This window comes from Oreochromis aureus, linkage group 22, assembly GCF_013358895.1.
Source record: "Oreochromis aureus strain Israel breed Guangdong linkage group 22, ZZ_aureus, whole genome shotgun sequence".
In the NCBI taxonomy this organism is placed as follows: domain Eukaryota; kingdom Metazoa; phylum Chordata; class Actinopteri; order Cichliformes; family Cichlidae; genus Oreochromis; species Oreochromis aureus.
Window position 1 is genome coordinate 32,925,119 of NC_052962.1, and position 23,909 is coordinate 32,949,027.

Genomic DNA, 23,909 nt, shown 5'->3' on the forward strand with positions numbered 1-23,909 from the left:
TTTTCAAAGACAAAAATTATAATCCAGTTGGCTGGGAAGAAATATTAATAAATAACATGATTAATAATTATTACATAAATTATACATTGAATAAAAAAATAAATGAAAGAACTTGTTGCCTTCGTTTGATAGAGCTGAAAGTTAAATGTACGGAAAGAGTTCAGGGCTGCCAGCAGAGCCCACGGGCACGTCGCTGCAGCCCCCTCTGGCCTCTGCTCCGTGGCTGCTTTGTGACCCCACGTCTGGGGCTCTCCTCAGTTCTTTCCAGGAGGGTGGCACAGTGGTCCTCCTTGGGCTCTCACGCTGTGGGGGCCTCTGGATGTCTGGGGCCTGAATCTCCTCCATGCCTGCTTCATGCCCTGGGGGACGGAGCTGTGGCTCCCCACACCCTCTAGCAGATCGTTACATGGGGAAACCTTTTGAATACAAGTGCGCTGATCCACACAGGTGTGCACACAGGAGCTCATAGACAAAAACTATGCCTTTCTTTGCCGCTTTCTCAAAGCACATTGTGCACTGTCTGTCCTGCGTGCTGCACAATAATATTCAATATTTAAGTATTTACTGTTACTTACATTTATTTAGATTATTGCAACAATATTGTGTGTATTATGTTGCTCTATTTTCGGTTGTTTTCTTTTTCTTTTTCCTCTCTCACTGTCTCTCTTTCCCTCTGTTTTTCTTTCCCTCCCTCTCTTTCTTTCTTTCTCCCTTTCCTATCCCCCAGTCGTGTCTTTCCCGTCTGTAATAATTTAATTAATATTCATTTAAAAAAAGAGTTCAGGGTTTAGATCTGTACATCACTGAAGCACATTTGTTTGTTTACCCAAGACCCAGAAAAAACACAACTCTCAGCAGGTCCTCATGCAGTGAACAGTCACACTGAGGGAACTATGATTATACTTCATTCTTTATTAATATTTTTATTAAGCTGTTAAAATGATATTTCAGTCTTTCAGAGGACTGAAATTTTGGACAGACGACAGGATATTGATATAGTTTTCTTGGTCTGAAAGTTTAAAAGATAAATAGATGATAAATTGATTTATATCATTTTTTATTTCCATGTAAGAAAACAGGATCAATGTTTTAGCTTTAACAGCAGTTTGATCTGATCTTGAGCACAGTTTTTACTTCATTTTACTTTAATGGGTACATTTTTTTTTACCCTCAATCATGTATATTTATAAATGTATGAACTGGTTAATAGCTTTTTTCTAAGAATGGATATAAAACGACAGAAGCAAATCCGTGTTTTATCTTTTGTGGTAGATCAAAGCAGTGTTTTTGACACCGTCACTCTGCTTCTCTGCTGTGGGTGTTGCAGTTATAAAGGTTTTGTTTGGTATAAAGACTGCACACCTAATTGTTCTGAGGGTCTTATCAGATTTAGTCTGTCAGACATTTTACAAAGATTTGGGTTTTGGACTGATTATCTGAATACCTTTGGTCATTCAGAAAGGGGAAGATTGTCTTTCTTTCTTTCTTTTTTATTTTTTGTCCTCTGTGTTTTCATATTTAAAACTCTTCATCTCATCATCCTGGGTTTGTTCTCTTTGTGTTCCTTGTAGTCCCAGTCTCACCTGCATTGGTCCTTTGTCTTCCCATGCTCCTCTGTCTAGTATTCCTGTTCTTCCATGTTAAGTTAACTCTTGTTTCCTACATTCAGTTGTGTCCTCCTGTTTTATTGTGCTAACTGGGGCTTACTGTGACATGCATTGTTTATTTTCCCAGTCTCATCAGTAGTTTCCAGTCATGTGTCCCACCTCTTGCCTCTCCTCTCATTATCCTGTACATTGTCACTGCATCCTGTTATTATGCCGTCTCTTAACTCTCATCTTCTCTCTTGTGTCGTGTTTTTCCTTCGTCTAGTTTAGTATTTGTATTCCTGACTCCAGTTCAGCTTAGCTGGTGTTTGTATTCTTTGTTTTCCTGTGTGTTGCAGTAATAAAGCTGCCCTCTAAGTTTGCCTTCTGTCTCTGGAGATCAGGTTGTGCTGTTTGGAAGCAAAGTTAGAGAGGCGGGGATGAGATAGTTTTGAATGGATATATGGTGGATATATAGGAATAAGGATGTTGCATATGTAGGACGAAAAAAGGAAGACCAGAGAGAAGGTTCATGGATGTAGTAAAGTGAAAGAAGCTTAGTGTAACATTAGAGGATGCTAGCGATAAGGTGAGATGGAAACAGATGATCTGCTGTAGTGATCCTAAAGAGAAAGAAGATCAACAAATAACTATGCATCTTTAGACTTTTTCCCCCTTGACCTTAAAATTTAACTGTAGTTAAATTAGTTATTCGGAATAACTCATTTAACTGGCCTACTTTGTATGGACTAAATTTCTACTTTCATTTTACTTACACTTGAGTAAGTAACAGGTGTCACATTTGCAGAGAGCTGTGAGTGAGGAAGATGACCCAGATGGTGTAGACAGACTGCTTAAACAAAGTGATAAGATTTATTGTAGCTCTGACAAGAAATATAAAAATAAAAAGAACAACAGTGCGAGGGGAAAAAAGCACTGAGCTGTACATGACTAACAAAGTATGACAGGAAATAAATAACAACCACACTGTAACAAGGACAAAAAGCATATAAGCACAAGATGGATGGAAGATGAGGGAAGTGCAAATAAAACCTTAACAAAAAGTTTTCACAACACCAAAACACAAAATACCATTGAACCACTCTAAATAAAATCAAAACAGTTAAGAAAACTACAAGTTAAGAAAACAAACAAGAGCACCTAAAATAAAAATCTTAAAGAAAAAATGTAAAAAAAAAAATAATTTGTTGTACTTCAGCTTTTTGTCCTCCTTTCCATTTCTTAAAAAAAATGGCATCTTGATCGTCACCTTTCCATACAAACCTCTTCTTAAGTTTAAAATTTCAGTTTATTCAGTGCTTAGTGAACATATCACTGTATGTTTATGATTACATTTAGTTTAAAGTTTCTCACAATACAGTCTTTAATCTCCTGTCTTACAAAATAACATGCAGGAGAAATATATACAAACAAGAGAAATATATGCATAACAACAGAAGGTACAAATACATGCAAGAATATGGACTGCACAGCAATACCAATGCTTCATAAAGACCTGTAGATAACTTAGAGATAACTCAAGCTTAGTACATCATTTCAACACAAATGTAAACACACACACACACACATATATATGTGTGTGTGTGTATATATATATATATATATATATATATATAGATATAGATAGACACACACACACACACACACACACACACACACACACACACACACACACACACACACAAAGTCTCTGTAATTTTGTTGAAGCATTTCATGGATGCATTGCTGTTCTAAACTGAGCCCGTCACTGTTCACCTGTTCAGATAAATGTCGTCACTGTGTGGTTTCCCAAAATGAAAAAACAAGATCAATTTGTTGTTTCCTCACTGTCAGCAAGCTGGAACCCTGTTATATAGATGAGAGATTCAGAATAATGAAAATAAAAATATTTTCTAGGACTATCATGTTATACAAGTACATACAATTATGAAGTTAAGTGGAAATATCAGCTGTATCTCACCTTGACTGTTTCTTTTCCAGATAAAGAATCCAAAGACTGCCAGGAGGAGTAAAACTCCAACAGCAGCTCCAACAGCAGGACCCACAGGAAACTCTGAGAGAGAAACTGAAAAGATCCACAATGTGGCTTCAATGCTTCAGTTCTGAGGTTTATTGGATAAAATACTGTCAATCTTTTTTTCTTCTGTTAGTTGATTGGTTTGTTATTCACAGGTTGCAAATGAGATGGTGTAATGTGAATCCAGGAAAGAATGAGTCTAAAAGTATACTTGAACAACTCAGGGGGTAAAAGAGAAAAAAAAAATCAGACTTTGTAAACAGCCACACAGCTCCACACTGCTGTTCCTCTTTCTCCCTAAAGCCTGACCCAAACATCATTTTATTGTTGTAAATTTCATCTGTGATAATCCAGCAGTATTTGTAGGATGCATAAAATAAATAGGAGTTGTCTTGAACTATGAATCATGCAAAACTACTCTGGCAGGTTTGCAGAATAAAACAAACATATCCGGCTACGTGACATATAAAGAAGAAAAAGACACCATAGCTACAGTATTTTAACAGCAATAACATCACTTCTGAGCCTGTCTTACCACTGTTGGTGTGGATCACTTTTTTGTCCAGTTTGGTGATGATGTCTGTCTCTGCACCGGCGAGCTGAAACACACAGTCATACCTGCTCCAATCCCCTGGCTTAACTGATGAAACATTCAGCTGAACACTCGTCTGGAAGCTCCCGTCATGGTTGGGGAGGATCTGTCCTTTGTCCACACCATCATGAAACTCCTCTTCATCTTTCCTCCACAACATTTTGGCTCTGTGAGGATAGAAACCTGTAGCGTGGCAGCTGACTACAGATGAAGGACTCCTCTGCAGGAGAGAAACTGAGGGAAGAACTGTAAAGCAAATGAGTCTTAACTGAGACAGATGTTTTGAACAGATGTTATGGGTTCATTTTTTCATTTTCACTGGAATGTTATTGTGGATTAGAGATACAATGGGTACATAACATATGTCTGCACAGACTAAGAAATATAATCCTACCCGATCTCTGCAGAAAGCTCCTCCCATATTTCACATACTTCTTCAGCCAGTCGGGGCACCTGTTGATGTAGTAGTTCTTGTTGTGCTCTAATCGAGCTTTTTCAGCATCCCATTTCAGTTTTGTAATGACAGCCTGTGGTTTGGGAGCGATCCATGTTAGTGTTTGCAGGTCCAGTGCTATGAAGTCCTCACCATTGTAACCGTACTGATTAAAACCTTTAATTTCTTCAGTCTCATCGTCCCATTCACAGCCATTCATCCTCTGTAAGATGTAAGGACCTGGGAGCCCGAGAGCAAGTGAGTGCAGCAACAGAGAGATTGAAGCACAGCCAAGTATAATAAGTTGATTATCAGAGGTGGATTAAATTAGTTTTTGACTAATATAATCATTACAATATACATATATGGGGCAGGAGAACAATAAAGAAAATGCTGAGCAGTCCTAGACTACATGGGACACTGTGAGGTTGTCACAGACACCTAGATGGAGATTTTAGCATAATGTAAATCCACACAGCAGTAAATAATCTCATAAAACTACCAGAACATCTCCACAAAGATCTAAACAAAAAGATGTTTTGTTATCTGGACTTGGACAGATTTGAGATAAACAAAACATAACAAAAAAAGTCAGATATCTCCTGTGATTTATTTTATTTTTCTTAAAAAGTGCATTAAATGCATGTGTTCGCATGTGGTTACACTGACTGCTACATTGTACTACACCAAAGTGACAAAACACCTCAGCAATGGACGTTCAGATAGAATGTATATATTTAACTTTTTTTTTTTTTTTTTTTTACCTCTAGTCTGGTTTAAGCGTTGCTTCAAGCTATCAATGTTGGCTCTGAAGACCTGCTGATTTCCGAAACACTTCTCAGAATACCAGTCCAGGTGCTGAGGGTCGTCTTTTACTAGTTTTTTCATCCAGTCCTGTGTGGGTTCGGCTGTCCTGATGTTGCTGTCACAGTAACCCACCTGAACTCCATTAACCGAAGCAGAAGCCACAAACTCCGGGAAGTCTGGGAGTCCAGACGTGGCAGTGAGGAAATATTTCAGGGAGTATTTCACTGTGAGGAGAGAAAGTTTTAGGTTTTGAGATACATTTTAGAAGTGTTTTTAAAGCTGTTTTATCACAGTGGGTTACTAAAGAACATGTTATAAACCTAATATTTTTGTTAATCCTCATTTGGTAATAGCAGAACACACTCATTCGAACTTGTGTAAAATAAGACTGTACATTAACAAACAGAATCAAATGAAATGGGAAAATAGTATTTGTTATTTACACAATTTTCCACTTACACTGTGTTTTTAGAAACAGCAAATATTGTTCATTATTTGCACATCGTACTCATACACAGTTACTCTCTCAGTGAGGACCTGTTCATCCGGTGTGTTCATTTCACCCTTTATTTCTTTTTAGTTCTTCCTCTTATTTACTCCAATCCAACTTTATTTATAGAGAACTTTGAAAACAACATGGCTGACCAAAGTACTTTCCGGTAAAAAACGGTGAGAAAAGTTTAAAAAAAAACACACACATTAAACACACAAAGAAAATTAAATAACAATAAAATAAATAAATACATGAAAAAAGCTAAAAATGAATAAATAACTTGTCAAACATGAATAAAATAAATAGACAATAAAATATATAAAATAAATAAAATTAACAAAGTAAAGAAGATTAAAAGTGACCAAAAACTGATTAAAACTGACTACAAGCTAACTTTGGTGCTACTCCTAGAACGCCTTGGAACAAGGTGTGTTTTTGAAAGTGATTTAAAAATATCAAGTGTTGGGGCCAGCCTAATATGGAGGGGAAACTTATTCCATCATTTGGGGGCCACAACAGTGAAAGCTTGGTCTCCCCAGTGTTTCAGTCTCAACATGGGAACAACAAGGAGTGACTGGTCAGTTGATTTATTGATAATCTTGTCTTGTAATTTGGTTAATCTTGTATATTTTGTGTTTTATTTATTATATTAATTTCAAATTTCAGCTCTGTCATTGCCATATATCACGTGTACATTGAAAATAATAGTCAAAGGAGTTTGCAAAGAAAAGCGTCTGAACTTCTTTAAGTTGCTTGAAGACGTTTCACCTCTCATCCGAGAAGCTTCTTCAGTTCTAAGGTCAAATGGCCGAGAGTCCTGGATTTAAACCCAGTGGGAGTATCCCCCAAAGAGGGACAAAGGACCCCTGGTGATCATTTAATCACATGAGCCAAGTGTGAAAGCGGGTGTGGGACCTAATCAGCCAGGGTTTCGGGTGAGCTCATTGTGAAACCTGGCCCCACCTTGTCATGTGATTTCCTGAGGTCAGATGGCCCAGGATGTGAGTGGGCGTTAAGGCGTCTGGGGAGGGAACTCAAAACTGGATTATAGATGGCAGACAGTTGGTGTCGTAAACCACCGCCTCTGTTCAAAGATGGTCGCTCACAGTGGACATAGATGGCCTCTTTCACTCCTCTTTCAAACCATCTGTCCTCTCTGTCCAAAATGTGAACATTGGCATCCTCGAAAGAGTGACCTTTGTCCTTAAGATGCAGATGGACTGCTGAGTCTTGTCCTGTGGAGGTGGCTCTTCTATGTTGTGCCATGCGCTTGTGAAGTGGCTGTTTGGTCTCCAATGTAGAGGTCCGGGCATTCCTCGCTGCACTGTACAGCATACATCACGTTGTTCAGTCTGTGTTTTGGAGTTTTGTCTTTCGGGTGAACCAGAAAGACAGAGAAAAGAGAAAAGAGTCACAGAAAAGAAGATCAGACACCAGCGAGGGAGGATAAGAAAGACAGATGCAACAACATTGTCATCCCCTATGTAGCGGTGTATCAGAGAAACTAAGGAGAGTTTTTCTCCAAGCACGACATCCCAGTGTACTTCAGACCCAGCAACACACTCAGACACAAACTGGTTCACCCGAAAGACAAAACTCCTAAACACAGACTGAACAACGTGGTGTATGCTGTACAGTGCAGTGAGGAATGCCCAGACCTCTACATTGGAGAGACCAAACAGCCACTTCACAAGCGCATGGCACAACATAGAAGAGCCACCTCCACAGGACAAGACTCAGCAGTCCATCTGCATCTTAAGGATAAAGGTCACTCTTTCGAGGATGCCAATGTTCACATATTGGACAGAGAGGACAGATGGTTTGAAAGAGGAGTGAAAGAAGCCATCTATGTCCACTGTGAGCGACCATCTTTGAACAGAGGCGGTGGTTTACGACACCAACTGTCTGCCATCTATAATCCAGTTTTGAGTTCCCTCCCAGATGCCTTAAAGCCCACTCACATCCTGGGCCATCTGACCTCAGGAATTCACATGACAAGGTGGGGCCAGGTTTCACAATGAGCTCACCCGAAACCCTGGCTGATTAGGTCCCACACCCGCTTTCACACCTTGGCTCATGTGATTAAATGATCACCAGGGGGTCCTTTGTCCCTCTTTGGGGATACTCCCACTGGGTTTAAATCTGGGACTCTCGGCCATTTGACCTTAGAACTGAAGAAGCTTCTCGGATGAGAGGTGAAACGTCTTCAAGCAACTTAAAGAAGTCCAGACGCTTTTCTTTGCAAACTCCTTTGACTACGATGACCTGGATGACTGAGAACCTTCACAGACATTGAAAATAATAGATATTAGATATAAATAAAAAATAATAACAAATAAATAAATAATAATAGAAATAAATAAACAAATAAACACACACAAACAAGAGAAGTCTATAGAGCTATATTTGGCACAACAGTGCATTCAGATCATAATTCTGCAAAAGCAGCACACAAGACAGGCTAAAAAAAGGGGGAGAAAGATTTTTTTTATTTAATTTAAAAAGGATTTCATGTAAAATGTGAAATTTCCTGACAGCATGCTGTCTCCTCTTAAGAGAAAGAAAACAATTCTGAAAAAGTCTTAAAATACCTCTACTGTTAAATTCAAAGGCTTATTAACGGTCTTACCCTTTCCTTAGCCTTCTTTAGGCTTTTCAGCTGAAACAAGTATATCATAGTGCACTGACTTTCCTGCTTTGATTTACCTCTAAGACAAACACAACATTTTTAAAGCAAAGTAAGTTTAAAATGCTCGCTTTAAAAGTGAAAGTAAAACTTCCATAGCTTGTTGCTACACAGGATAGTTACCAAATACAGACAATGTAATCAAATCAAACAACCCTTCCAACAATCCCTGCAGAAAGTAACAGTAAGAGTTAGGATGTGATCTTGCCTGAAGACGCAGTGTTACAGAAGAGGAGCAGTGCAAGCAACTTCATTTTGTTCTGAAAATCCTGGAGCTCAAACCTTTGTCAGCAGATTTGAAACAAGCTTCGTCCTGAACCTGTGGAGTGTGGGCGTGTCAGACTGAAGTCTCACTGGAAGCTACAACTAAATCAACTATCACAACAAAAGTTCCCACGTATCCAAATAGAAGCATCTAATCACAAACTGTTGAAACAAAAGACTATTCAGTCAAAACCGTTTCAGCTATCAGCATTGTAGAGCATATACATATAATGTATACTTTCTGATACACGGTGTATGGGCGAGACACAGCAATTATGAAGATTTAATCAGATGTTTATGCATCCAGATAATTTAATTTTTTTTATTACTCGATTTTTGTATTTAATGTCTTTCATTACTCGCAATTTAGACAGAACTTATTTTCAGGATTGATGTTTGTTGTTTTCAAATGAGTCTAAACTCACACAACAGAGGTTTAGAACAGAGACAAACACAGTCAGCAACAGAGCAAAGGATAAAAGTCTGCTTCTTTTATTTTGTTGTGCGTGTTATCTCTGTGTATAATAATTACGCTCTTATCAAAATAAAGGTTCAAAAATATTTAAACAATCGTGTGCAACTCTCTGGGCAGGGCACAGTACCGTAGATGTTTACATCATATTGAATAAATAGCTGGTTAGAAGGAAACAGACCTCGTAAAAACTCTGAACATGTACCAAAAAACACAGAAAACAAAAATGGATTTTAACTCTTCTCACACACTTAATACGCTTATTAAATAATTTTTTTTTAAATATCATTATCAATATCATCACCCAGATGTTAGTGAAGTCACATCCTTGCAGCTTCAAACGGAGCATTTTGGCCATTGCTGATTGAGGAATGGACAGAGAAATGAGGTACTTTATGCTAACTACACAATTTAGTCCTAAAGCATACCCTAGTTTCTGAACAAGCATCATGTTGTAACACTTGAAATTAGTGACTGAGATTATAAACTCATCAGGAAACTGTTTACTAAGATCAAAATGTAAAGCAGCTGTTTGGCTGTCCTCCATACAGTCAGATAAGTCTCCCACTTTGCACTGTTCTTCAAACCTGAAAGCTGCATCTTTCTATGTATGTTCAGCTAATGAAAGCTGGTGGGTCATCAGCACTCTCCAAATGAAAATATTTCCCTTTCTGGGAAAATGTGATGAAACTCGGTGTTCACTCAGCTTCTTCTCATCGTCACTGCTCCCCTGCTAAGACAAACAGAAAACAGAAAATGAAATGTCTCCTGTTACAGTAAACAGAGTATCAGTTACTAACAAAGTAAAAACAAGTTGCTGCATTTTATTAATATTACTCACTGTTTGCCAGCTGGAACTCTGAAATACAGGCAGAATAATGAAAAACAAAATGATTAACATGACAGAGTTTAGCAAAGCCAAATTATCAAATAACTCACTAAAAATATCACCAAAACTATCATGTAAGTACATATAACTACAACGTGCATAAATTCGAAATTCATTATTGGAGTAAAATCTGCTGTAATCTCACCATTACTGTTTCTTCTCCAGATGAAGAAACCAAAGACTGCCAGGAGGAGTAAAACTCCTCCAACACCTCCAACAACAGGACCAACAGGAAACACTGAGGGAGAAACTGAAAAGGTCCAAAATGTTGGATCATTCACTCTGCTGCCAAACCAAGCTGCTGTTTCCAGTGTTAATGCATCACTTCTGAACATTGTATGTGGTTAAGAGAAACATTTTCTCATTTTCTTCTTCAATGGTGTGGTTCATGAGATCTGTAGTAGCCAGATCTCAGTTTGTTTGGATCATAAAGAAGAAAAATAGTGTTTGTGTTTAGGATGGTTTGCAATGTAAAAGCAAAAACTGTAAATACTGCTTCAGCCTAATTTAATTATGCATTTTTGGCTTTTTTGTTATCAAACTTCTCCTTAGTGTAAATGTTAGCACCATTATTCTATACATGGTTATAGGATGAGGTTGTACAATATTTGGTGTTTATTATATCGGTTCTATGATCGGATTTGGCACATTTGAGAAACTTTAGCAGATCAGAGGTCCTTTACTCTTAATTAATGTCTCCATTGTTTCCTCTGACACTGTGCAAAATATTTTTAATTACATATAGTTAAAATGACATCACAAATGAATTTCTGTTGACTCAAGAATTTCATGCAGACATTTATTTGTTTCAAAGTTTTTTAAATATGATGGTGTTGTAAACTTTGAGATACAGAACTTCATTCCTGAGCCTGTCTCACCCCAGTTTGTCCGGATCGCTGTTTTGTCCAGTTTGGTGATGATGTCTTCCTTAACGTCAGAGAGCTGAAACACACAGTCGTACCTCCTCCAGTCGTCTGGCTTGATTGATGAAACATTCAACTCAACGCTCATCTGGAAGCTCCCGTCATGGTTGGGGAGGATCTCTCCATGCTCCACACCCTCATGAATTTCCTCTTCGTCTCTCCTCCAGAACATCATGGCTCTCTCTGGGTAGAAACCTGTAGCATGGCAGCTGACTAGAGAGGAGGGAGTCCTCTGCAGGAGAGAAACTGAGGGAAGAACTGGGAAAAGATAAAAACAAAATAGGGAGAGAGGCTTTATCTGGGACAGCTGATAACCATGGATGAAATGTTTGTCTATGCACTGGTTCATTTTCCTTGAAATGATAATCTGGAATAGAAAGAGAAAGGGAAGCTTTTGCAACCATATATAATAGCATATGTAATTCTACCTGTTCTCTGCAGAAAGCTCCTCCCATATTTCACATACTTCTTCAGCCAGTCGGGGCACCTGTTGATGTAGTAGTTCTTGTTGTGTTCTAATCGGGGTTTTTCAGTATCCCACTGCAGTTTTGTGACGACAGCCTGTGGTTTAGGAGCGATCCATGTTAGTGTCTGCAGGTCCAATGCTATGAAGTCTTCCCCATCATAACCATACTGATTAAAACCTGTGATTGTATCAGTCTCATCGTCCCATTCACAGCCATTCATCCTCTGAAAAATGTGAACACCTGACAGAGAGAGAGAGCGAATGCAGAGCCAGTAAAGTTGTGGATGGTTAAAGATGATCAGAAAGGTAAATCCTGCTGCGAGTTTTCAATATTTACCATAAAAACAACACAAAGAAATCCTCCTCTTTATTATTCTTGTCCTTGGAAGTAACCATTTACTTCAGCTACTGTTGATGTACACAGTGACAGTGACCTTGTATATGGCAGGGATTTTTCTTGCTATCCCTCTAACACAACAAGTTAAACTAGGCCAATAATTTATTATGGTCACTAGAACAGAGTAAATATCTTACTTGTAACTTTACTTATGTGGTAGACTGATTATTTTAGGTGTGTAAATGAAAACCCCCAAATAAAATGAAATAAAGTATGATGGAAGGATGTAACTCTCGCTGTGTGTATGAATGAAAAGAGCAACATTTAAGGTAAAGGGTGATATTACTGTACCTCCAGTTTGGTTTAAGCGCTTCTTCAGACTATTAATATTGGCTCTGAAGACCTGCTGATTCCCAGAGCACTTCTGCGTGTACCACTCCAAGTGCTGAGGATCTTTTTTTATTAACTCCTTCATCCATTCCAGTTTGGGTTCAGCTCTCCTGATGCTGCTGTCACAGTAGCCCACTAAAACCCCATCAACTACAGCCGCACCAACAAATTCTGGGAAGTCTGAGATCCCAGAGGAAGCAGTGATGAAATATTTCAGGGAGTGTTTCACTGTTGAGGAAAACATGTCAGCGATTAGAGCACCAATAGAACAGTGGTTTTATTTATAATGACATTTTACTAATAATTCAGTAGTTATTGTTCTTTGAAAAAGTGTCCTTCTCATAGATTTTAAGCTAATTTAATCAAACCAAAGTCAAATCTGTCACAGAAAGCAACAGTTCAAATGAGGACTGCTTTTTTATAGGACTGGCTGATTCAGGTTAAAATAGCAGTTTGTCGCTTTGTAGGCTACACTGCCCCCCAGTGTTTAAATATGATATAATAACAAATAAATGATGTTGTGCTTGTTAATAGTCTCATTTAAACTCAATAGCAGTATTAGCAGCAGCCGATGCAGCAGAAGGAGTAGTGGTACTATTTGTTGCTGATATAAAACTAATTTAGTTACATTAATGGGAACTGCGTGTGACTATCTCAACGGGTTGCCAATGTCAGCAGTTCTTCCTCGTGATATAAAACTGCGGATTAAACATCAATAATATGAACTGAATTAGGAGGAGATGTTTAAGGAATGCATTTATGAGTTATTCCTAACTTCCTCCTACATGTAAAAAAATGGTAATTTAGGGGATCATAAAATTAAAGACGAAAGTAAAACTAAAAGCGCAGCATCAGAGTTCCGTTATACAGGAAGAAAGGACAGTAACGGCTGCTACAGACGTGCTTTACAGAAATAAGAAGGAATCATTTTACCTGCAGATGAAACGTGACAGGAGAGGAGAAAAAGACACAGGCTATTCATCCTGTTTGTATGAATAAGATGGGTCCTATAGAGCTAAAATAGGCAGCTGATAAGAAATGTGAACAGAGAAGCTAGGGGGTGTGAAAGCGTCTCTGACCAATAACGTCACATTTAGATGCTGGCACAACAGACCGGCCGGCTATATGACCTGTCATAACCTATAGTGCTGAGTGCGAAAGTGAAGCACTGCAAAATAAGCTACTTTTTTTTTGTTAAGGACTGAGCAAACCACATTTGCCTTTTGTTTCAAAAACATGTTAAAAGGTCATATGTCAGAAATGTGTCTTAGTGTAAGTAACTTTTAGGACCTAAAAGACAAAACCATTGTCCTCATAGTTAAAAATCTGGATTTTTAAAAAATGTATTTTTAATGTATCAATTATTTAAAAAAAAAACATATTGTGATGTATAATGCAGTAATGACTGCTTCATCGAACGATTATTATCACTGGATTCAAAGCAACGTCTACTTCAACAATATGTGCTTTTTTCATAAATATTAACGTTATTTTTGTGATATTGTTCCTCTTTTAAATAAAAGTTATCTGAAAATTCATAAAACATAAATGTGTAGAATCTGTATTATTATTATTATTATTATTATTATATTATTATTGTTGTTGTTGTTGTTATTGTTGCTGTTTTGTTATGTCATGATAGACTCTCTCTCTATCATGAAAAAGTGCGATTCCTTACTTTACATAAATAAACAAAACCGTCAGTTATTCGAGGCAGGATGTTTATATCCTCCCTAGCTCCGGGATCTGGCTGTCGGTATCACATATCTCGCGATAATTTGGTTATCTCCTTTAAATCAGAAGAAATGATATTCTTTTTTTATTTTCAGTTAAAAGTTTTAATATGTGACTATAATGCTTTATAATAAATAAACATGTAATTTAATCTAAGTAGTGAGTAAAAAATTGTCTCAAGAGCACCACAACAGGAGGAGGTAGACTTTGAATGGAACGTGATCCCGCGAGATTTCGTTTAGTTTAGTTGAGTAAACGCCACGTCTTATTCTCAGCCATCAGCAGCATCAACGTAGGCAGAAAGATTGGTAGTTCTGAGCGCAGGATAGACGGTTATCAAGTGCCAGACACTCACTGATATCTGACACTATCTGGTAAGATTTTAATCTTTATTTTTTCTGTTATCAAGTTGCATTCAGACATGTTGCTTCTGCTGCAGCAACATGCTAGCAAGTTAGTTACTAGCTAGCTAGCCAGCTAGCAGACTTTCCTAACAGCTAATTGAAACCTGCGGTCAGTGGTCCTCTTTGAGCGGCTTTTGCTGTTTACTTTGAGATTAAAGTTGATGCTCTCCACAGGGATTATCCACTTTCACCCACCAAACAGTGAGCAAATAAACAATCACAAGAGAAGACAAAGCTAGCTCAATCAAAGTCAGGTTACCTTCACTTCATTGTATCGTCACAGCTAAAGTGATACGGCTGCAGGCACACATCAGCAGATGCTGCTGCCCATACATACACATGCAGCGATCTATTACAGTATTATATCAAAGCAAACCAGCTAAAAGCACAAAAAACAGAAGTTACAACGTGGTTTTTTTTTTTTTTTTTCGATTTGAAGGGCTTCAGTCTGCAGTCACAGCAGTGGACAGTTATAATAGCTTCATGCAAACTCCTGATGAATTAGGATAACTCGCTGTTATCTTGGTCAGTTAACAGGTCAATCGCCTCATTTGGTCCGGATCTGAAACACATGTGACTGGAAATGCGTCCGGAAGCGCACCGGATGACATACGTAGTCATATTTTAATAGAAGTTTAAGCTTATTGAGGTTTATTTGTTGACGTCTCAGATCTTGGAGAATAGCTCTGATCCTGCATTTAATGAAAGTGCTGGTTTCTGCAGTAACTTGTTGCACCTTCTGTACATATGTAGTGTCTAATTTCCTCTTGAAATAGCTCATAAATACAGATGGATATCACACAACCTGTTAGGGCCAAAGATTGATTCTGACTCTTTCTGTTCTACTTGTGATTTTTAAACCCACCATGAGCAGAAAGGGATCGTAAAATGTGGCCAGATGTTTACTGGTTAAATAAAGACAACGTGGAGGACTGTGCTGGCTGAGCTGCAAGTGCAGACAGAGATAGATGAAGGTCATGAGTTGCAGCATTATGTCCAGCACAGAACAAAGAGGATAACTAAGACAGAATATAATGTCATATACATGCGTGACTGGGGATTTGTACTTCAACAGGAAATCTACGTCATAACCACAAACCCTTCTGAACCCTATGCTATAACCTACAACATAACCAAACATGCAAACATCGGCTCTATGCAGCCCACAACTATTATAACTGTCCTGTTGAGTACCAAAGATTCCTTCGTGTAAACATGCCCTCTGAGTTAGAGCCATAAACTGTATATAAATGATGAACATAGCCATTATTGCATCACCCATTGGTCTTGGATTCTTCTTGTTAACGTTTCAGTGTTCTGTATTTGACTTCTGCCATGTTAGTGCTTTGGAGCTGGAAGTTACCATATTTGGACCAGAGAGTGGTAGTTATCATTTGATACTAGCTTGGTTACCAAGCTGCATTTTTAAACTGCTTAATATAGATGAGACAAGTAAAGTATTACAATGTCATTGACAAATGTTCAATAAGGCACTAACAACACAAACAGAGTCATGAGGTGCAGTTCAGTGACTCAAAGTGTGGTCCACCCGACACTGATCAGCTGCATTTCCCTGTCTATCAGCAGCCTTAATCTTAAGCCTGAAGAAAATAAAACTGCAGTGTTACAAACAGATTATTAATGATGTGGAAACTATCCACAGAGGGGAATTTTATAGTTAATTTTGCATCAAACCTTTAAAAATGTTCTTAATATCATTTGGTTGGACAGTTTAAACTGAGAGTCTGTTTCTTCACTCTCACTTTGGCTTCAGTTTTCATGCTGCTGGGTTTTTATTTATTAGATGTCTTCTTCTCTTTTCTCTACATCCCAGGGTTTTAATATGGGCTGTGTACGTCTGCTGGCACTGACATTGGCAGCATCTGCAGTACTATTGTTAGCATCTCATTTAGCCACTGCTCACAGCCATTCCCATGGTGACCATGGACACACCCACTCCCACGGCCACCACGGCCACTCCCACGGAGAGGATGATCATCACGGGCACTCCCATGGCTCTCAGGTGAAGATGTTCCACGGAGCAAGCAAGTGGAGCGCTGAAGCCAACCTGCAGGAAGAGGAGCATCACGATCACGGTCACGATCACGGACACGATCACGGACACGATCACGGCCACGGCCACTCTCATGATCACGGACACGATCACGGACACGATCACGGCCACGGCCACTCTCATGATCACGGACACGATCACGGACACGGCCACTCTCATGATCACGGACACGATCACGGACACGGCCACTCTCACGATCACGGACATGAGGATGCTCATCGTGAGAATGTTGTTCGAGTACATAAGGAGGGAGGTGGACACGGGCACTCACACGGAGGGGAGAGGACGAAGAGGGAGGCGGGGCGCGAGAAGAGGAACACGGTGGAGCTGTGGACACAGGTGAGTGACTGCTTGTTTAGGTTCAGAAATTGGGTTTGAAGACAAATTAATCATTGTGCATAAACTTTTTTTTCTTGCTGATTGTTAGAGACATTGATGCAATGTTCATGTCTCAGAAAAACTATAAAGCATCAAGACAAAAAACGTCTGTCTCATAAGCCTCCAGTAAACCACTTCTTTCAATTGTCAGATTTAAAATTTTTGTGAATAATAACAATAAATGGGTCATAGCCACAGCCTAAGAAAAATTATATTATTATACTCTTATAAGTACTTTTGTTAAGTGCAGTTTTTCAGTAAAAAAAAAAAACAGCCTGGAAAACTGGTCAAAAACAATATGAAAATACACAGATTATTTAAATAAATTAACAAATGTTCATTTGACCATTTATCATCGCCAGTAATCACATGTACTTAATCAGATTACATTTTGTCTGTAAAGGAGAAATATCTCTTTTTACTGCACTTCAAATTCAGTCATCACAATATGTTTACAAATCAAACAAAATATGTCATTAATTATTTTCTCTAATTATCTACTTGATGCTTGTAAAGAAAAACGTTTGCCATTTTACACACAATTTTGCAGCTGTTGCTAGACTGCAGGCAGGTCTGTCAGAGCGCTCTACACTTTATTGGCATTACTTCAGATGTGTTGCATGAACAGACAAGAATGTGATAATAAAAATCAAACCGCTCCCAGCACGACATCAAAGCTCTTCAAAACAACATGCTAACCTTTGTTATACATTTTTATGCTACTATCACAAAGCTAGTACGTAGATACGCAGTATGAGGCTCAAGCAGTTTAAGTTTTTTTTCACATGAATACAAAACATATGAAATTTAAACTCCCTCCTCCGTCTTTGTCTGCAGGCTGTCGGAGCCACCCTGCTGATCAGTGCAGCTCCCTTCCTCATCCTGTTTCTGATCCCAGTTCAGTCCAACAGCGACCAGCACCAGAATCTGCTCAAAGTGCTGCTGAGCTTCGCGTCTGGTGGATTGCTGGGTGACGCCTTCCTCCACCTCATACCACATGCTCTGGGTGAGTACGAGTTCCATTCTCATTTCCTTTTTCTGTTTTTTACAGTAAGTTGATGAAAGTGAAGGTTCCAAGTATTTATAAAGTGTTTCAGATATGCTCACATTATTCACAAATACCTCATGACAGAGAAAATAGTTTTTAATTGATTCCAGTGATATTTAGTCCAGTAATTTTGCACATTGGGCACTGAAGAAGTAAACACATATATACAATGAGAGATGTTGCAACAGTTTAAAAATATGAGACTTTGTGGAAAAAAGTAAGGTTGTAGTTGGGCAAAGTCTTTGCGTCTGGTTTTGACTTCTTCTCTTCCTATATCAGCACTTATGTGGTGGTATTGTCCAAGTGGCGACACCTGTCGTTCAGGAGAATAGAAGTGACTGCGTGATGATGTTGCGGCGGCGCACAACGCGACCCATGCGGAGGGTATACTGGTGCCTTTACAGCTTTGGCACTCTTGTCAAACCCAAAATTGCCTGTGATGGTAAAATAAGCAGCTCGGTGTCTCTGTTGGTTTTAACTTTTAGATTTGTTAAACAGCTGAGAGAGAAAAACAGAGCAGCACGATCCTCAGCTTGTGTTTCTGACGTCTCCTCATGTCATTTTTGTTTTGCACAGAGCCCCACTCACATCACGGAGATGGGGATCATGGACACTCACATGCAACTGAAGAGTCACATGACCATGGCCACTCTCACGGTATGCATTAATGGGATTTCCTTTTTTTAATGTTGGTTGTGTGGTTATTTGCGGGTGATTTAAAAAAAACAGAGTTTCTAAAGCCAAGCAGAGCTCATGAAGCACTGCTCCCTATTCCCTACCTGTATAGGAGCCGCCCACGGTCATATGATGTCTGTGGGTCTTTGGGTTCTCGGTGGGATCATTGCTTTCCTAGTGGTGGAAAAATTTGTGCGTCTGCTGAAGGGAGGACATGGCCACGGACACTCCCATGGACACTCTCACGGTACGCTGGAGGAAACTCTTCTTTTGATCTCAAATTCTTTTAAATTGCCCTGAAAGAAGATCAGTCGTGTACAAAACCAGATTTGTGCATAAAGTAAATGTTATTTTGTTGCTGTTTTCAGTTCAGAAGTTTTTTGTAAAACTGCATGTTCACTAGATTTTCCAGCTTTATTCTCTGTAAGTGTTTTGAACTTTGTTCTGTGTGGCTTTTTCAGTTGCTGCCAAAGAGAAGGACAGTGATGGAGAGGAGGAAAAAGAAAAGAAGAAGAAGGAGAAGAAAGAAGGCAAAGATCAGAAACCATCAAAGAAAGAGGAGAAAAAGAGTACAGGTGAAGCACTGAAGTGTAGTTACTGTGCTGAAGCAACTGATTTCAAACAGAATTTGAACCTGCACACAAACACTTCTTTGAGCTTCTTAAAAATGCCGCTGCAGGACATTCACTGATAGAGCCTGGTCACTGTGTGTGTCAGCCTGTGTGTGGCTTATTTTTATGAGTCATAACTACACAATAGTGGTAGTAAAAATGACATTTTCTACTGTTTATTCACATTGCTGCCATCTTGGATTGTAAAGTTGGTTTGTGGTATGGCTGCTCGGACTTTTTAAGGGGGAAAATCACCTTTGGCGAACTCTGACTTTCCAAATTCCCACTTTAGATGGAACTGGGATAGAATTAACGTGGCACGGAGGTTGGATTCTTAATTGTCTGGAATCTGCAAACATGCACAGTTGAGGATAAAACAGAACATGTTCACATGTGAGATGGTGAACAGACTGGTATCAGGCAGTCTCCCATTCAAGTACTAACCAGGCCCGACCCTGCTTAGCTTCAGAGATCAGCTTTGTGTAACAGAAAACAGCACCAAGCTGCAAACATGTTTTCTTGGTCTTTCAAAATCTGTTTGGAATCAAGTTTTTAATGTGCGTGTCAGAGGAAAGAATGTTCACATTTTTCTTGGGTTGTTCTTATTTTTGTTTTTTTGTGGGAATCTTGAAACATAAAAAACTCATTGTTTGCCTCACTTCATGAGCCACTAAACACTTTACATATTCTTCGGGTCTTTACTGTTCCTTCCAATAATGCAGATATCAAGGTGTCTGGTTACCTAAACCTGGCAGCTGACTTCACACATAATTTCACTGATGGTTTGGCAATTGGAGCTTCATTCTTGGTTGGTCCAGCTGTGGGCACCGTCACCACCATCACCATCCTGCTTCATGAGGTCCCGCATGAGATCGGAGACTTTGCCATCCTCGTCCAGTCTGGCTGCACCAAGAGGAAGGTAAACACCAAATATGAAAAAGCTGCAAAAAGGAGTCCCAAAGTTGTTGACACAGTGTACACACACTCGTCAGTATACTTAACAAAGTATAAACAAGCAGAAAACAACAACTACATACAAGGAGGAATTAATAAGAACTATTCAAACAAAGACTGCCTGGCTACATGCAGGCGGAGTTTTCTAATCAACACTGTAAAGCATGTCCATCAGGAAATGGTTATCCACCCACATACTGACACATCTTGTCTCGTGGTCAGTTTAGTCTCTAAATGACGACCCAAACAGCATCCACAGTCATTAAATATGTAAAGCCACTGCTCCTCCTTCCCCATAAAACACAGTGGAAAACCTGCTGTGGTCTGGCTGGCAACTGCTTTTGAACCATGAAACTCTTGAATTTTGTCATAGAGGCTCAAAAGTCCTTGGATTTCTGTGTACAGTTCTCAGCGTGCTTTTAATTGAGTGAAACTGTAAAACTGCATAGTGGTGCTGCAAATGGAGAGAATAGAATAATCCTTTCATTGTCACACAAGGGTAAATTTGGTTGTATCAGCAGCAAAAAAAACCACATACACAAACAGAACAAGACACGGAACAGAAACACACACAATTTTTACATCATGGACTATAGTTACCAAAGCAGAGTACTGTACAGTTACTAAAATTAGAGTACAGACAAGGACAAAAAGTAGTAAACAAGTCAAACAAATATTTTTGTGTGAAATTTTTATTTCACACAAAGTCTAAAAGACTACAAAAGGTTCCTGAACTATAGAATACACATTATTTATGATAAATACAGGATTAGGTGGTGATTTTACAGGTGGGGAATCCTAAAATGTTGTGTGGGTGCAACTGAGAAAAATAACCTACCTCAAGATAATAAAGTTTAGTGAGCAGACTATGTAACTGTGTAATCAGCTGATCTACAGTCCTGGTAACAACAAAGTACACCTTCTTTAAATTGTAGGTTTCACATATGAGGGCATAATAAAAATAATTGGTCCTCATCAGGTCTTAAAATGAGCAATATAAACCTTAGATGAAGTACACACACACAGGACACATTACACCGTGTCGAATGGGAAAACAAAAAGGCCAAACTGCAGAAGCAGTGTGTAAGTACAACCTTACTGCTTCCTCTCAATTAAGACAGTAAGCAGCAACCAGGAGCAGCCAGTCAAGTGCACTTGATTAAATGAAGTACTTAGTTTAGATAATGACATGGTATGCCTGAAAATATAAAACAGTAGAATTAATTGACAGTGTATTGTTTTGGGGGTTTTCACCCTGACTGTGTGATGCTGCTTTGGGGCTGAGGTTCACTGTTCTTTGCTGATCTGTACAGGGAAGCTGCTTTGGTTCTCTATTCTGGTTCTCTTTAAAAGATTTTAAATATATATATATATATATATATATATATATATATATATATATATATATATATCTATATATATATATATATATATATATATATATATATATATATATATATATATATATATATATATATATATATATATATGAACTGTAGAAAATTCATGAAACGTTATCTTCTCCCTCTTTGCCTGCAGGCCATGTGTCTACAGCTGCTGACCGCTCTGGGAGCTCTGGCTGGGACGGCTTGCTCACTGTTGGCTGAAGGCGTGGGTGCCGCTGCCACCGCCTGGATCCTGCCCTTCACGGCTGGCGGATTCGTTTACATCGCCACAGTGACGGTGCTCCCAGAGCTGCTGGCGGGCCGCTCCAGTTTCGGCCAGTCTCTACTGGAAATTCTGGCCCTGCTGTTCGGAGTCGGCATGATGGTGCTGATCGCGGAGTACGAGTGAGGCGCTGCAGAGCACACAGACTTCTTACAGCGCAGGGGATGGAGAGACAGAGAGAGAGAAGAGGTCAAACGGTTTAAAAAGCCTTTTCACGTAGAGATCGTGGATTATTTTTGTCAAAGGTGTGTTTCCTTGTTTGTTTCTTTGTTGTTGTATTTTGGCACAAACTTGATGGAAAGTGGAAAAACGGATGATGTTTTTGTTGTCTAGTGTCTGTTTTTCTTAACAGTTCATGCGCACATCCCTGATTTCTGTTAATACTTTGTGATTTTTGAGAGGAGTAGTGCTAACTTCTGGAGTGTTAACACTGCTCCACTAAAGAAACTGACAGCTGGAAGAAATAACATGAGTGGAAAGATTTTTGAGAAAGGGAAGGATGTGGATGTGGACTCTGTTTGTACACTGGCTCAGTATCAACTTACCATCTTCACTACATCGACCATCCGGCCGCCATCTAACTACATGCTGAGCTGACAAGTAACTTCCCTCTAAGTCAGAAACATTTTCCATCTGAATCCATATCAGTTTAAGATGTAACAGATCTTCTGTTCATTTTAGGGTTTGGTGAGTGAATGAGTGGAGAAAGTGCTGGTGTTGCTCTCACTGAAGTGACTCAGTGCTCTGTTCTACTTGATTAATGTGTGTTTAGTTTGAATGTACCAAATCTCAATATTTTTACATTCCACACAATAAAAGTAAATGTGGCTTTTACGCATGTGCTACAAATGGCAACATAATTACTCTGAAATGATTAAACTCTCACCTGGTTGTTTATTAAAGTAGAAGCAGTTTTAACATTCCTAACCAAACTATTTTTTTCCAGCTGATGACAAAGAATGAATAAAACACTTTGAGCTGTTCTGAAATCCTCAATAAAGGGTAATTATTTTCAAAGTGTTGATGATTTTTCTGTATATTCTATAATTGACCATAACAAGATTATAATGAAATGGTTTTTAAGTTGTTAGAAGTGATGCCGAGCACAGAAATGTTTTTGTGACTATTTTCAGAAAAGACCACTAGAGGGAGTAAGAGATGTATCTCTTTTGTTGTGTTTGCATCTTTGCATCTTTTTTTTTTGCATTTGTTGTGTTTGAGAGATCTCACGTCCTCAAATCATGTTAAAAGCACCTTAAAGGACATTTGCTAGACTCGTGAAGCAACACAGGTGTGTGTTTGTGGGTTTATTTTTTTATTTTATTTCACAAGAGTAGTAGATAGGGGCAGAACAATCTGCAGTATGTCTGTAGGTTCTCAGTCATCTAGGTCAGGCTACCCTGACCTAGATGCCTGAGAACCTCCAAGGTTTCACAATGTTTTCAATCAAAACCTCTGCTGAGAATGAGCCACACCTTGGTGTATGTGGTGAGGCGCACGGCCGATAGGCCAGTTGGTTTTATAAGAAAAGAATCCTGGATGAGAGTTCAGTCACTTTCTTTCCAAGCTCCTTAGACCATAATCTCCAGATTTAACCATGTTTAGGCAAAATGGCTAATCGCAATTATTTATTTAGTTATTTTAAAATTCACTATAGACTCAGAAGGCAAGTTGTTTGGCAAAATAAACATTTACATATGGCTGCTCTGCGGTTTGCCACTAGATTTGATCAACTCTGTTGTTTGGACCAACCCTACCAATCAAACAGGTCACTCACACCTGACCTACTTGTGTTTCCTGCTCCACAAACTTCAAACAACTTTTCATAAAATGCAGTTGTAAAACGAGGAAAAGCTTGAAACAAAAACAAACTGAGTCTGTTGATACACACAAACCTAAAAAATCTGTGAAAAAATTATTGATCTTTATACAACTGGTAGCTTTAACCAACAATAATGTCACGCTGTCATGTCACAATGTGACCTGA

The 23,909-nt window shown here is 38.8% G+C and overlaps 3 protein-coding genes across 4 annotated transcripts; 1 reads left to right on the forward strand and 2 right to left on the reverse strand.

Annotated features, from left to right (window-relative positions):
* Positions 1-3,279: 3,279 nt before the first annotated feature.
* LOC116328436 (class I histocompatibility antigen, F10 alpha chain-like) lies at positions 3,280-9,011 on the reverse strand. The gene is made up of 6 exons (XM_039606109.1): positions 8,844-9,011; positions 5,414-5,680; positions 4,611-4,889; positions 4,160-4,462; positions 3,568-3,672; positions 3,280-3,452 (listed from the first exon to the last, which is right to left on the reverse strand). The coding sequence occupies exons 1-6, from the start codon at positions 8,887-8,889 to the stop codon at positions 3,415-3,417; spliced, it is 1,038 nt and encodes a 345-aa protein (XP_039462043.1). The 5' UTR covers positions 8,890-9,011; the 3' UTR covers positions 3,280-3,414.
* Positions 9,012-9,340: 329 nt separating this feature from the next.
* On the reverse strand, positions 9,341-13,447 carry LOC116320888 (major histocompatibility complex class I-related gene protein-like). 2 transcript variants are annotated; one of them, XM_031740616.2, is made up of 7 exons: positions 13,310-13,447; positions 12,338-12,604; positions 11,612-11,890; positions 11,139-11,441; positions 10,406-10,510; positions 10,213-10,230; positions 9,341-10,101 (listed from the first exon to the last, which is right to left on the reverse strand). In XM_031740616.2, the coding sequence occupies exons 1-7, from the start codon at positions 13,356-13,358 to the stop codon at positions 10,091-10,093; spliced, it is 1,032 nt and encodes a 343-aa protein (XP_031596476.2). In that variant the 5' UTR covers positions 13,359-13,447; the 3' UTR covers positions 9,341-10,090. The 2 variants fall into 2 exon arrangements, with proteins under 2 accessions (XP_031596476.2, XP_031596475.2); XM_031740615.2 differs by having other exon boundaries at positions 9,342-10,104.
* An 885-nt stretch (positions 13,448-14,332) lies between these two features.
* Positions 14,333-22,939, forward strand: slc39a7 (solute carrier family 39 member 7). Its single transcript, XM_031740617.2, has 8 exons — positions 14,333-14,484; positions 16,349-16,927; positions 17,804-17,972; positions 18,591-18,671; positions 18,802-18,936; positions 19,151-19,264; positions 20,023-20,219; positions 21,794-22,939. Exons 2-8 carry the CDS (start codon positions 16,358-16,360, stop codon positions 22,046-22,048), a joined length of 1,521 nt encoding a protein of 506 aa, XP_031596477.2. The 5' UTR covers positions 14,333-14,484; positions 16,349-16,357; the 3' UTR covers positions 22,049-22,939.
* The last annotated feature ends 970 nt before the right edge of the window (positions 22,940-23,909 follow it).

Excerpts from the sequence above, each read along its gene's own strand:
- slc39a7 (XM_031740617.2), top strand. The coding sequence starts at position 16,358 with ATGGGCTGTGTACGTCTGCTGGCACTGACATTGGCAGCATCTGCAGTA. Across the intron at positions 17,973-18,590 it reads CCTCATACCACATGCTCTGG|AGCCCCACTCACATCACGGA; the intron begins GTGAGTACGAGT and ends TGTTTTGCACAG. Across the intron at positions 20,220-21,793 it reads CTGGCTGCACCAAGAGGAAG|GCCATGTGTCTACAGCTGCT; the intron begins GTAAACACCAAA and ends CTTTGCCTGCAG.
- LOC116320888 (XM_031740615.2), bottom strand. The coding sequence starts at position 13,358 with ATGAATAGCCTGTGTCTTTTTCTCCTCTCCTGTCACGTTTCATCTGCA. Across the intron at positions 11,891-12,337 it reads GCGCTTAAACCAAACTGGAG|GTGTTCACATTTTTCAGAGG; the intron begins GTACAGTAATAT and ends TCTCTCTGTCAG. Across the intron at positions 11,442-11,611 it reads GAGCTTTCTGCAGAGAACAG|TTCTTCCCTCAGTTTCTCTC; the intron begins GTAGAATTACAT and ends ATCTTTTCCCAG.
- LOC116328436 (XM_039606109.1), bottom strand. The coding sequence starts at position 8,889 with ATGAAGTTGCTTGCACTGCTCCTCTTCTGTAACACTGCGTCTTCAG. Across the intron at positions 5,681-8,843 it reads CTGTAACACTGCGTCTTCAG|TGAAATACTCCCTGAAATAT; the intron begins GCAAGATCACAT and ends CTCTCCTCACAG. Across the intron at positions 4,890-5,413 it reads ACGCTTAAACCAGACTAGAG|GTCCTTACATCTTACAGAGG; the intron begins GTAAAAAAAAAA and ends TCGGGCTCCCAG.